The 13,628-nt window shown below is 36.9% G+C and overlaps 1 protein-coding gene across 1 annotated transcript; it reads left to right on the top strand.

Annotated features, from left to right (window-relative positions):
- Nucleotides 1-740: 740 nt before the first annotated feature.
- Nucleotides 741-12,828, top strand: LOC139690409 (UDP-glucose 6-dehydrogenase-like). The gene is made up of 9 exons (XM_071587850.1): nucleotides 741-899; nucleotides 1,001-1,138; nucleotides 1,228-1,392; nucleotides 2,454-2,651; nucleotides 3,982-4,129; nucleotides 4,260-4,354; nucleotides 6,147-6,350; nucleotides 10,542-10,697; nucleotides 12,205-12,828. Exons 1-9 carry the CDS (start codon nucleotides 741-743, stop codon nucleotides 12,379-12,381), a joined length of 1,440 nt encoding a protein of 479 aa, XP_071443951.1. The 3' UTR covers nucleotides 12,382-12,828.
- The last annotated feature ends 800 nt before the right edge of the window (nucleotides 12,829-13,628 follow it).

Genomic DNA, 13,628 nt, shown 5'->3' with positions numbered 1-13,628 from the left:
TTGGAGGCATTTGGTGAAATATTGGCAAAGACGCTTAGAAAGAAGGAATTAAATAAGTTAATGATTTCCAAAATACTTTACTCTTTCGCCTTTGTCATTTTTGAGTGAATTAACAGCTGATTTATTTCTCTGAACCTCTCTGACGTATGACCTAAATGCTTTTGGATTCTCTTTCAAATTTACCGCTAACCTTTTCCCCCCTGTTTGAGAAGATAATCTTAAAAATACTCTCTACCCACGAATGCAAGTGCAGATATCGTTTACTAAATTACAATATTAATCATGCAGTGGAGCGATTAATAGTCAGTTAACGACACCAGATAGGCGCATGCGATCACGGAGTCCTTACGTCAAAAGTCAACAACCGCCAACCAGGTGGGCAAGACAGACAAGATAACCGCGGCTTCTTTTCGCACGCATGTTTATGACCTCTAGCGCCACGCTGGTTGACTCCTGCAACTTACGTGGCGCTAGGTACAACTGCAAAGAAAAGCGTCAAGCTTGCGGCTTTTCTTTACAGTTGATTCCGTGTTGTTTTTGGATATGAACGGTAGTAGTGTGTGATGTTACTTACGGGTTGATATTTGAATTGATTTTATGCGAAACTGTTTACATTTTAAGTTAAGTCTTTGACACCAACACACACTAATGAAGTTCAGAAAAGATTAGATTTTATACGAAATTTCCCCAACGTAAGGATCTGTAATTCCATATATTTTCAAAGTTTTTGTTTGTCAAAAATGCCGATTAAAAAGATATGCTGCATTGGAGCTGGATATGTAGGTGGTCCATCTTGTAGTGTTATGGCTATGAAGTGTCCAGATATAACTGTCACTGTTGTCGATAAAAGCAGGGAGAGGATAGCGCAATGGAATTCAGAAAAATTGCCTATTTACGAGGTGAGTTTCTCTTATTGTAATTGCTAATTGTATTAATAAATATTGTTACACTTCGACGTCCTTTATTAAAATTGCTGCATTTTGTCGAAATAATATTCCAGCCTGGTCTGGACGCTGTTGTTCGAGAATGTCGAGGAAGGAATTTATTTTTTTCAACCGACATAGAAACCGCTATTAGAGAAGCAGAATTAATATTTATTTCTGTGAATACTCCAACAAAAACATTTGGCATGGGAAAGGTAACAAAGAAGAATATGTTAGGAAAACGACCATATCATGTAACGTGATATATGCCAGAAGTACAAGTGCTATTCATTTTTACAACCAGGGACGTGCAGCTGATTTGAAATATGTCGAAGGAGCTGCTAGAATGATTGCGAGTGTGGCTGCAGGTGATAAAATTGTTGTAGAGAAAAGCACAGTACCAGTTCGTGCAGCAGAAAGTGTACTAAAAATTTTGCGAGCAAATAACAAACCGGGCGCCTGCTACCAGGTGAGTGCCTATGATTTCCAACAACATTTTCACTCCGGTAGACTGCCTAAATACACGCTTCACAGCAAATTTGAATCAGGGTCATGCAGATCAAGTGTGAATGCCTATGTCCTTAATTGGTAGAATTGCATGATATTGGTTATTTAATTGAACTGGCATTTTTATTATTTCTATGCAAAGAAATGGGATCCATTGAAACATTCATAACTCTTTCATTCATGGCTGTCTCGAAAATCATTATTTATGAGTTTGGAGTAATATATGTATGCAAAAAGTGTAATATATGCATGTGGTTTTAAACATTTATAATATACATTACATTATATTATGGAGTGAATTAAGCTATGGATATTTATTAAGATGTATTGACGTATTGGAATGTAGTCTTTGGTAGGTATAGTTGAGTTGGCCAAAAAATATTTTGGAATAAATAGAATTTTTCTTTTTTATCCTCTCGTGAAACATATTTCATCATGTAAAAATGCTAATGTTTGCCATTTAATTTTATTTAGGTTATCATGCATTGTAATATCTCCTTAATGCCCTGCACGATATACTATATTTTATTAAAAGCGTAATTGTGCTGCAGGCCAAAAGGTAAAAATCCAGTCTGGTTGTAAATTTCTTATATTCTTTTTGATCATAAATTTTTTGCAGGACTAAGCTGTAAGTTAAATTATTGTATATTTTTTTTCAGAAACAATATGAAAAAACAGAATAGGAAAAACACAATGTTAACGTAGATATTTCCTTGAAAAATTGATAGCATCCGAGTCCTTCGTCTTCCATTTAAATCTCTTCTATGATTGTTTTTTTTATTTTTTACAGATTAATGTACACCTGTACCATTATGAAATTTTTCAACCTGATAGAAGCTAGAAAATTGAAGAAATTATTTTTAATATTACTTTAATCTGTTAATTGGTCAAAGTACATAAATGTATAAACAGAAAGGAGTGGTTTTGACTTGATACATGCACCCCTGATTAACTAATGCAATTTCTGTGTGCGGCACTTTGTTTTCCACAATATTCCTGTAATTCATTCTCATGCTTTCTCAGATTTTATCTAATCCTGAGTTCCTTGCGGAAGGGACAGCAATTGATGACCTGTTGAATGCTGATCGAGTATTAATTGGAGGGGAAGACACTCCTGAGGGACAGGCTGCCATTCATGAATTGTCCTGGGTGTATGAGCACTGGATTCCCAGAAGTCGAATTGTGACCATGAACACATGGTCTTCTGAGTTATCAAAATTGGTAGGTGCCACACAATGGCATGCTAAACTTATTTCTGAATTTCTGTTTATTTTTAGAATTTTTTCTGCTTAATCATGGACAAGAAATGTTGTGTCCAGTTTTAGGGTTTTTTCTATGAAAATCTGCTATTTTAGGTAATTCATAGTTCAGTTGAAGCACATAAATCAAAAAAATGTAAGCAAATTCTTTTTTTATGATTTGGCACAACATTTTATTCCCATTTGAAAGTTATTTGGCTTTTTATAGACAAGTACAAATAAAATCATCAGTAACAGTACTGACTGCCCTCTCCGGGGCACCCTAAGAATAGAGGGGTTTAAAAATAAAAAGGAGGCAAGGAGTGTCCATCTCCCACATCGGGAAATTACACTTTGGCAATGGGAAAAGGGTGATAACAAGACCGTAAAGCGGATAAAATGGTAAAACTAAACTCAGCTAAACAGAATGGAGGATGGAAGGAGAGACCCGTCGGTCCATGAAGTGGCTTATTCCTATGAGGAAAATTAAAATTGAAAGACATAAGAAAGACTTATAGGTGAGTAATATCTTTAGGCAGTGTAGACATGTGTTTCCTTCCTGGATCGTTCATAGCTCAACTCAAGTTATAGATTAGGGAAGAGAACTAACTTTGTAACCACCATACCACTCACCTTGTCTACCCATTAATCACACCAATCCAATGATCAGCGCAATCATTTAAAAAACACAATGTTTGCCTTCCACAACATAATGACTGATGTTGCAATTTTCTGCAATTCATTTTGGAGTTCCATTTCCACTTCCAATGTGATCATGCCAAAGTAGTCTTCATAAATATTGCAAAATGTATACTTTTATAAGCTATCACAATGCTGGAAGATGCCAATGAGTTTAGTGTAAAATAAGATACCGCTCCATTTTTCATTATGTGAACACTAGACATAATAATGGCACCTGGTGTGTTGACTGTTCTTCATTGCCAATAGTGGAAAAGGTTTTCCACTGAGCAATGCACTTTCCGGTTAAGCAATTTGTATTGGCACCAAGATTAATTGAAATTCTATTAAGTGTCCTGTGCAATTATGAGCTAATTTTAGTTATTGTTCTCTCATGCTGAATCATGAGTGGGTGACTATCAGGAATACAGGAATCATGAGTGATGAGTGACTATCAACATACATGAGGACACATTCAAACCTAGAGTCATGCAGCACTCTTGATCCTGCTGCCTTTGCTGTGCAGAATTGTGCTTTCATTCAAGATTTTTCGAGTAAAAAAATATTGGCACCACATTCTGATCACTAATGCCATATGCATATATTAATGCAAATGGTTCATTGTCTCTTTGCAGGCCCCAAATGCATTCTTGGCTCAGCGTATCTCAAGCATCAATTCTCTGTCGGCTGTTTGTGAAGCAACTGGAGCTGATGTGTCTGAAGTTGCCAAAGCAGTCGGTTTGGACTCTAGAATAGGTTCAAAATTTTTGCAAGCATCCGTTGGTAAGAACAGTAATATCATATTCTTTCATTTGCTCAATTGACAATCAACTTTCTGCTTTGAATTCTTGAAATCTGCTATGAAATTATAGAAAAATATATTTTGTTGTTTAATATACTATCTGTTTTTTAGGTTTTGGAGGTAGTTGTTTTCAAAAAGACATTCTGAATTTAGTTTACATATGTGAGTGCTTGAATCTACCGGAAGTGGCTGCATACTGGCAACAGGTAAGTTCAGAGAGGATATTCTTGTACAAGAAGAGGTAAATACCTTAAATAAAATCTTCTGCTGATTACTAAGGTTAATGAAATAGAATGCTATTAGCATTTATCTTTAGGAAAAAAGCTATCAACATATTCATGCATATTTGCAATTAATTGTTTTCCTGCCACATCCTAATAGGATGTAGAGAAAAAGTTAATTTTTAGTACGTAAATTCATAAATGTCTTTTCTGTCCCATCATTTCTTCTAATAACTTGAATTAATTTGTCGTCTATTTAGTAGACATACCTGAACCATCAGCACTAAGGTGATGGTTTGATAGTATAGACAAGGGATTGTTGCTTGATGGCTTATTGAATGCTTTTGTCACTTCTGTAAAAATGTACAAAATAGCAGAGAGTGCAGCGTGTTAAGATTGGATGAATTCAAGTTCCATTTCTCCCCCTGAGTTTTGCCTCCCATTCCGACGTCAATTTATTGGCAATGTAGTGGAAGAAGTATATCATGTTTGCTGCATGTTATTTGCATATGAAATACATAAAATAAAGGGATCGAGATGGTGCGGTGGCTATCATACTAGCTTCCCACCCAGAGGGCCCTGGTTCAAATCCCAGTGGTGTTGAATATTTTTCAGAGGTATCTCGATCCCTACTTGAGGTGCTTTGTGGAAGGCACTTTGAGTGACTACGCCATCTGTCGGAAGGGACGTTAAGCTGCAGGCCCCCTGTTGCCTTTCGTAAATAGAAGGCTAATGCGGGCACCTGGTTTCTCTCCACCCTTCTTCCGTTCCTGCTAATCCCCAATGGCACAAATGACCTCAGCTGTGAGTTGCCTCCCCTTAATACTACTACTACTACATATGAAAAAATAGAAGTGATCTAAGAGAATATCCAAACAATAAATGCACAACTACTGTAATTCTGAACCTAAAGAGTGTAAGTGCATGCAGTCTAACACTACTGACTTTGCTCTAACTCCCTGCTTCAGTAACATGTATTTTGAAAGTGGCCTCCTCATTCAGGCTAGTGTTCAACTGTACATAGCCTCTTTGGATTCAACAAAGTTTTTTCTTTTCCGTTTAATATAATTCAGGCATGTCATTAAAATATGTAATTTCCCAACTTGTTCTAAAATTTTTGCTCTCAGAGAATGTTTTCCATATTGGTTTAACATTTCTTCGGGTTTCAGTTGGCACACGCATTTATTGTGAAGGTGCATGGGTTTCCAGAAGATGGATTTAAATTTCTGCCATTTTGTTTGTTTGAAAATTTTTGCCATTCAGCAGATAGATGATTAAGATGGATCTTCAGGGACCATAATGATGACATTTCAGGGGGTCGGCAGTAGAAGAATGGCTTGTGGCTGTGTGAGGAGGTGGTTGATAATGGTACAAGCTGTATGAATCCATCTATGGATTGAATTTACATGTTTCTTTGCCAATCTACCATTAATTAACCATTATTACATTGAACCAAACTTTATAATTGAGGGCATGAATTGTATATGAAATAATTTTATTAATTACATAAGGAAAGACACTGGCCCCATGCCATTTACCGTGTGGTGATGGGAAGTGTTTTTGTCACTCTGTTGTAATATTCCAGTGTTCATTGCATTATAATAGAGAGTTGTAAATGACCTCAACTTTTTACTCTTTTCATTACTGTACTTTCTGAGCTGCCATAGAGAGTATTTCATTCCTGTTATGGGATGAATTCTCAGGTTTAAATTGAAATTTTTCCATTCAGAGATCTGCTCCCCCTGTGTCACCTCTCAGTGAAGTCTTTTCACCCTAGGTTATTGATATGAATGAGTACCAGATGACAAGGTTTTCAGAAAAGGTAATCCAGTCACTTTTCAATACCGTGACCGGAAAGCAAATTGCCCTGCTTGGATTTGCATTTAAAAAGAACACAGGGGACACAAGGGAATCACCTGCCATTCATGTCGCAAAGACGCTGCTGGATGAAGGTGCAAGGCTGCATATTTATGATCCTAAGGTATTTTTTAATTTTGTATAACACTTAAAACTAGCTTTTAATTTGGATTAGTAAATTTTGCAGCTTGGATAACTGGCAACATGTATTGGCCTGGTCATGTTAAACTGAACTGCTTAATTTAGTTAGAATAAGATTATTTTTTATTATTTATTCTAGGGGAAAATTCTTTCTTTTAAAATATTTAGTATCAAGTTGATGATTACAGTTGACAGACTCATAACTTGTGAAACATCTGCAAATTCTAAATTCTTCAAAATGACTTGTCCAATTTTGTCTTGAAGTGCATCTTCAAATTGTATGGCAGTAAAGTTTGGACATTCCAGATGTACAGTGTGGCAATAGGGATAAAAATTACTATCATACATATTGGGCAGCATCAGGATCAGATAGTTTTATATGAAGCCAAGGAAAAAGTTCACTATGATGACAGAAATTTATTGAGGGTGCAATATGGCTTATTTTGTGCTTATTAATAGTTATGCATTCTAATGTAAATATGGTATCTGATATTCAATTCTATTCAGTAGTGTTAATCATGAGATATTTTTCTAGCAAAGTTCTTGAAAAGGACTTTAATCGTGATTCCATTCACATTCAGGTTTCTTGTATGAGATATATTGCCTGTAATTGGGAAATGGCCTTTATTTTATTTATTAGGTAATCTACCGGTTAAGGTAGGTTTTTGGATGGACTAATTAAATAATTTGTGGCTCCTAGCAAAACACAACATCCTACTCTACATCAGGTCCCTCTTCATCTCTGAGTACTTTCTTCCTCCCTTCATCCCGTCCAACATCTCTATCCTGTTCCTTCCCATTCCTCATTTGCTTAACATTCTCCCCTCTATTACAGTCTTCAACATCCCACTGCCAGTCAATCATCCACTTCATCCACTTTTCCTGTCTCCATAGGATTTCTCCCATCAAAGCCCTCTCTTCGCCCACCACAACAAGTACTTCCTCATTTGTTTTCTTCTCTGTCCATTTAACCTTCTCCATTCTTCTCCACACCCACATTTCAAAAGACTCCAGTCTACGTCCATCCTCCTGCTTCAATTACCACGTTTCTGCACCGTACATAGCTACGCTCCATATCAAAGTTTTTACAAGTCTTTTCTTAATATCCTTACTCAACGTCCCCGTCATCAACTCCCTCCTCCATGTGAAAGCCTCTTTGCCTAGCACAATTCTTCTCCTTATGTCCCTACTACTTTGTTGGTCCAAAACACTTACGTAAACGTTTGCTCGAAATACGTAAACTGTTCTACCTGCTCTAGTTTTTGCCCTCGTATTAAATGTTTAGCTTAGCTTTTTTCTTTCTAGAATCCTGCATAACCTCTGTTTTATTAATATTGATTCTCATCCCATACCTGTTGCACTGAATTTCCAATTCACTCAGCAATGCTTGCAGCCCCATGGCTGACCGACAAACTAAAGCTTGGTCATCAGCAAACCTAACTGATTTTACAAATTCCCCGCCCACTTTCATTCCTACCCCAGTTCTTCCCATGCCTCTTTAAACATTTCCTCTGCATACAGGTTGACTAGCAACGGTGATAATGGGCAACCCTGCCTTACAGATCTTCCTAACACTGCCCAGCCGGACTCCCCGTTCCCCACTCGTACCTGAGCAGTCTGAGACATGTACAGGTTGCGGATTAGCCTCCTTTCCCTCCAATCTATTCCTATTTTCTGCAGAATACTCATTAGTTTTTCCCAATTCACTCTATCAAATGCTTTTTTGAAATCTACGAAACAGGCAAATAGCTCCTGGTTGTGTTGTATACACCTCTCGATTAATAATCTCATTACTGCAATGGTATCACGCATACCTCTCCCCTTCATAAACCCAAACTGATCATCCCCTAAGTAATCATTGGCCCTACTCTCTATCCTTTTGTTTATGATCCTGATAACAAGTTTAGCTGCGTGGGATATCAAACTTATTGTCCTGTAGTCCTCACATGATGTAGCCTTTACCTTTTTCGGAATAGGAACTAAAAATGATCTCACAAAGTCTTCCGGCCAGATTCCTTCCTCATAGATACTACGAATCAGCCCATATAGCCTCTTCCTCCCACATTGTCCTATACATTTCAATAGTTCCGCGGGAATGTTATCCACCCCTACGGCCTTATTTAGTTTCATCTCCATTAATGCCCTTTCTATCTCATCGTCGAGTATGCCTGGACCTTAGGTGTCTTCGTCTACGTCATTTTCTTTTTCAATGTCTAACTTTGTTGGTTTAAGTTCTTTACTATACAGTTCTTCTATATACTCCTTCCATCTCTCTTGGATCTTTCCTGCTTTAACTATTACCTTACCTGCCATATCTCTAACTGTTAGCATAGATTTTCCTTTCTTACTTCCCGATAAAGATTTAACTTTGCTGTACAGCGCATGGATTTCAACCTTCCTTTGCAGACTTTCCATATCCTTGCACTGCGTCTTCCACCATGCTTCTTTTGCTTTATTTGTCGCCCGCCTCAATTTATTGTTTAATTCTTTGTACTTCATTTTGCCTAACTCTGTATTTACATTCTTCCATTTTCTCCGCTCATCCATCTTGGAAATCATTTAATCCGTGATCCATGGTTTCCTAGTCCTTTTAGTGTTAACGCTTCCAATAGTGTGTTCTGTGGCTTTATACAACCCTTTCTTGATACTTTCCCATTTTTCTTCGATAGTACTTAGCTATTTACCATCCTTCATGATTTCCTCTACCGCCTTTTTGTATTCCTTCCTTTTCAAACCATTTAATGCTTGTACATTCCATTTTCTAACTCGCCACCCCTACCTTATCTTTTTGAAACAGATGCTAGATTTCATAACAACTAAATTGTGGTGAGAGTTAGCATCCGCTCCCGGGAAGCTGTGCGAATTTATCACACTGTTCCTAAACCTGTGTCTAACCAGGATATAATCTAGCAAATACCTTTCTGAGTCACCTGGCATTTTCCATGTATACCTGCATCTTTTGTGGTGTCTAAACCAAGTGTTGGTGATGTATAAACCCCGGTATCCTGCAGAATTCAATTACTTTCTCCCCGCGGTTATTCCTTGTGCCTAAACCGTAGTCCCCCACCTCATCACCATCTGTTCCTTCGCCTACTGTCCTATTTAAATCCCTGATCACTATGAAATATTTCCCTGTGGGAACACACACGATTATGTCCTCTAAGTGATCGTATATCCTATCGACCTCTTCTTCCTTATGGTTGCTCGGTGGCATGTATACCTGAATAATAACCAAGTTCGTAGGTTCTGCTTTTATCTCTACTAGTAGTATTCTATCCGTTACCTGCTCTGTTGACTACGCTTCTTCCTACCTCTTCATTTAATACAATGGCAACCCCTTGTTTGCTCTCGTCCCCACCGCTGTATATTATTCCATAATTGTCACTCCAGTAATCCCCGCTATCCTTCAATCTCACCTCGCATAGACCTAAAATATCTATATATCCCCTTTCCATCTCTCGCTTAACAGTCTCCTATTTCCCTGGCCTCATCATTGTCCTAACATTCCACGTTCCTATTTTAACTAATGTGGTCTCCTTCTCCTGCGTCTTCTTTCCTGCTGCTGCTGGTTTTCCCTTGCAAGGGTTTCGTGGGATGACAACCACGGAAGCCTTGCCTCCCCCACTGCCGGGCACGACACACGGCCGATTGGGCCTAGCCCCGTAGTTGCCAGGACTCAAAATGTCTGTATTGTCCATCATTTAAATCTTGGGAATGATAATTGAGGTGGTTTCCCGTTGCCTTCCTCAATAGTGTTTTTAAGGTGACACCATCACTTATTGGCCGCCCCGCTGGGGTCAGACGCCATTGCAGCCACCTCACTGAGGAACAGACGCTGCGTGGACTTATTTTCGTCTGGCTCCTAACCTTCGACCTATCTGGCAAGGGTGACTCTGCCAGGAGCAATTATTATTGCTCCCGCCAGCACAGCTCTAGGGGTCATCGGAACGCACAAGTCCTTCCGCCACGTCAAGGTTGTAGTCGGGGGAGGGATGGTCTTTATATGAAGTCAAAATTCAATGGGACTTTTTGCTTAAAATGTTCTCTGTGATGCTAGATACTTCCTTGATTTTCTTTTCGCTATACTTTAATAAGCTTTTATGATGAAATATGTTTGGATTGATCCCTCCCTAATATCTGGTGATGATGTTCCTTGGATATATCTCTTTTTTAGGTTGACTCAAGCCAGATTATGCATGACTTGACACATCCCATGATGACTGATCAACCAGAAAATGTGAAAAATTTAATTGAAATCCACAGCGATCCATATACAGCTACAAATGGTGTGCATGCCATTGCTCTTTGCACTGAATGGGATGAGTTTCTGGTAATCTCTTTTCTTTTTTGTTACACCCATATACTATTTCTTTCATATAATATATATTACAAGCTTTGTTAACGAAACATTGGGATGATAATTTACTACAGAATGTAATTTCAATTTACACATCTGTGCCTTTATAGGCCAAACGTGTATGAGTTGTAGTATGTGTGTGTCATACATTTGTAAAGAAAAGATATACTTGGGGAGTCATGTCAAAATGATCTTTAATTAGGTTTTAAAATTATGGATCTGTACCAATTTCCTTCCGTTCACTAACTGCAGGGCTGTTGCTTTACATTTTCAGTATATAACTAACGTGTTTTTGAAGCCTTTTTTACTACCACCGTTTCTTTTTGGAAATCACGATTTCATGCATACATGCATTTGAGGGATACATCTGTTAATATCATGGCCATACTTTCTACACATCTTTTATCTCGTTTTTCTAATCATCCCTGCTCCTACTTGCGCCCATTAGCACGCATAATCGAGAGTTAGCTGTATATTTATTCTCAAGATAGAAGTTCTGAATTTGCCTAAGGCCAATTAGTTGAATACAGCTTTGTCAATTAAAACATATTAAATTTATTTAAAAAGTATTCTGGCAAACATTATAAGAAAATTTATAAATTCAAATTACAGGTTACATGTCAGTCAGAACCGCCACATTAAGCACACAACGGTGTCTGTCACTTTTGATGCAGGCATGTGTAACTCTGCCTCTTTATTTTTTTATCTTCATTTCATATAAATATTTGAATAAAAATCCTTTCTATTCTCTTTGTAATACTAATTTCTCAAAACAACCACTGTGGATGAAAAATATATCAAAATCACTAGTTATATATTTGAAAGTATTTAATGGGTGTTGTACCCCGGGGCCAAATTACATCTGAATGACTAAACGTGCAGAGGCCAAAGGCCTGCAAATGGTAAAAGCCTTAAGTAGAGTTCCCTGTCAACTACTGATAGCAGCAGAAGTTTGATTTGGACGAGTTGATTTGTAGCTATTAAGCTGTGAACTTTGTTTTAGGGTCTTTTGTACCTCAGAGTGACCACAGTGGGTTAATATATTTATTTTATTTATTTATCGACTTAATTGGGCGAGGTTGAGACCTATAGTCCCTTCTTCTACCTAACCCTGATAAATATTAAATAAATAAATGAGTAAAAAGGAAAGGAGGGAAGTCAACAGTAAATGTATTCAATTTGTAGAATTCTGTTGGATGTTATAATTTGATAGTTGTATTTGAGTACCTGTACTATTATGTCAACAATGTTTTATGTTTAGGTATGCAGCATCTAAGTGGCCAATTCCTAATTGCATAATTTTTTATTTATGTTACTAAATTCATGTAAAACTATATTGGTCTAATACATATTTTTTAACTCTGTGCTCTAAGTTTAATGTATTACAATATATTATGGAATACTTCTACTATTAGAACTTTTCTTAACCCATTTACTGTCCTTAATTTTGTCTTATGAATGATTTTATATCTGTCTGCAGAATTTGGATTATGGGAAAATATACGAGGGAATGATGAAGCCTGCATACGTGTTTGATGGAAGGAAGATATTGGATCACAAGAAACTAATAAAAATAGGCTTTCATGTTCAGACAATTGGGAAAAGACTACAGCGGCCTTTAGTGAACAGACTCTGGGGGAGTCCAAACCAGGTTTGATTGCTCAGAGACTATCCGAAAGAGAGGCATCAGGACATTGGCCATTTTACGTGCAATAATCATATCTTGAATATTTCATTCCCCCACTTATAATTGATTTTTATGTTCACTCGCTCATGAGATGTGTTTCCCCTTTATATTCCCACTTGTGTATCATGTTGGTGTGTGACATCCATGCTTTTGTTCTTGCACCTGTCCCTACAATGGCACACTGAAGCCTTAACATTTTGTTAACTGTGATTCCATTCCAATTAAAGTGAAATCCTTGGCTTGAGCACCTTTTGTTTTGAATTCTTTAGGCATTTTGATTCTGATTGTCACTGTATTTCATTTTAGTTTACCTGCCAATTTTTACTTTTAGATAATGTTTAGCACACATAATTGCACTGTTAAATTCTTTAGTTTTTCAACTTTGTAAGATCAGTATTATTTTAATTTATAACTGATTTTACCTCTCATGGCAATTATATATTCTTCTATTATATCATATGTTATCATTCCATGTAGGAAATGTCTATATAATGCAGATTTTTACTGTCATGCTAATTATATTGTTTTTATTTCTAAATTCATAATAAAAGTCACATATTTTAAAACATTGTGATTAGTTTTATTTTGGGAAGACACACAAATCTTTCCAAATAATTGAATTTCAATAAAAGTCAATATCAATTTTTCAGCAGTGTTTTAGTGGCCAGGAAACCCAGAAATGCTGGGAATTCCACTTATTTTTCTCCAGGGAAATACCAGGAATTTTAAAGGATTGACCCCGATCTTGGGATTTAAAGTATACCTTCTCATCTTGAAAATAGTCATGCATGCATAAAAATAATGTGTTAAATGATTATGAATTGAAATTCAGAATGGTTCATTCTGTGTAAAAATACCATAAAAAAAATAAACTGTAATTCTTTCCCTGCTGGATTAGTCAACTTCGCCCCTGGAGGAGGGCTTGGTGTGTGCTCTGGGCTGATTATCATAATTCTATCCTCAATCTCCAATTTGTGAATTCTGTTTCATTCTCACTTCTATATGTCTCAAATGTGGAATGTATAAATATTATCCTAATACATTTCTAATTCCAAAATTTATGTTCCATTTTTATCTAGGTATTACTTTATTTCTTAGCCCCTAGGATGCCCTTTTTTACCCCAAATTTTTCTTTTAAATCAGCCTGCATCTTATGGGCTGAAGGTACAAGGGAATAACTTTGACATACAAACACCAGCTGATTTGCCAGATAAATC

The sequence above is a fragment of the Hetaerina americana genome, unplaced genomic scaffold (assembly GCF_022747635.1).
Source record: "Hetaerina americana unplaced genomic scaffold, ioHetAmer1.1.p SCAF_3, whole genome shotgun sequence".
NCBI classification, from domain to species: Eukaryota; Metazoa; Arthropoda; class Insecta; order Odonata; family Calopterygidae; genus Hetaerina; species Hetaerina americana.
Note: the sequence above shows the minus strand (reverse complement) of the source record. Positions and strands in the feature narration are given on the sequence as shown.

What these genes read in the sequence shown, in the direction of transcription:
- LOC139690409 (XM_071587850.1), top strand. Translation starts at nt 741, where the DNA reads ATGCCGATTAAAAAGATATGCTGCATTGGAGCTGGATATGTAGGTGGT. An exon ending in AACCGGGCGCCTGCTACCAG is followed by an intron (nt 1,393 to 2,453) that starts GTGAGTGCCTAT and finishes ATGCTTTCTCAG; the next exon opens with ATTTTATCTAATCCTGAGTT. An exon ending in TGGCTGCATACTGGCAACAG is followed by an intron (nt 4,355 to 6,146) that starts GTAAGTTCAGAG and finishes TTTTCACCCTAG; the next exon opens with GTTATTGATATGAATGAGTA.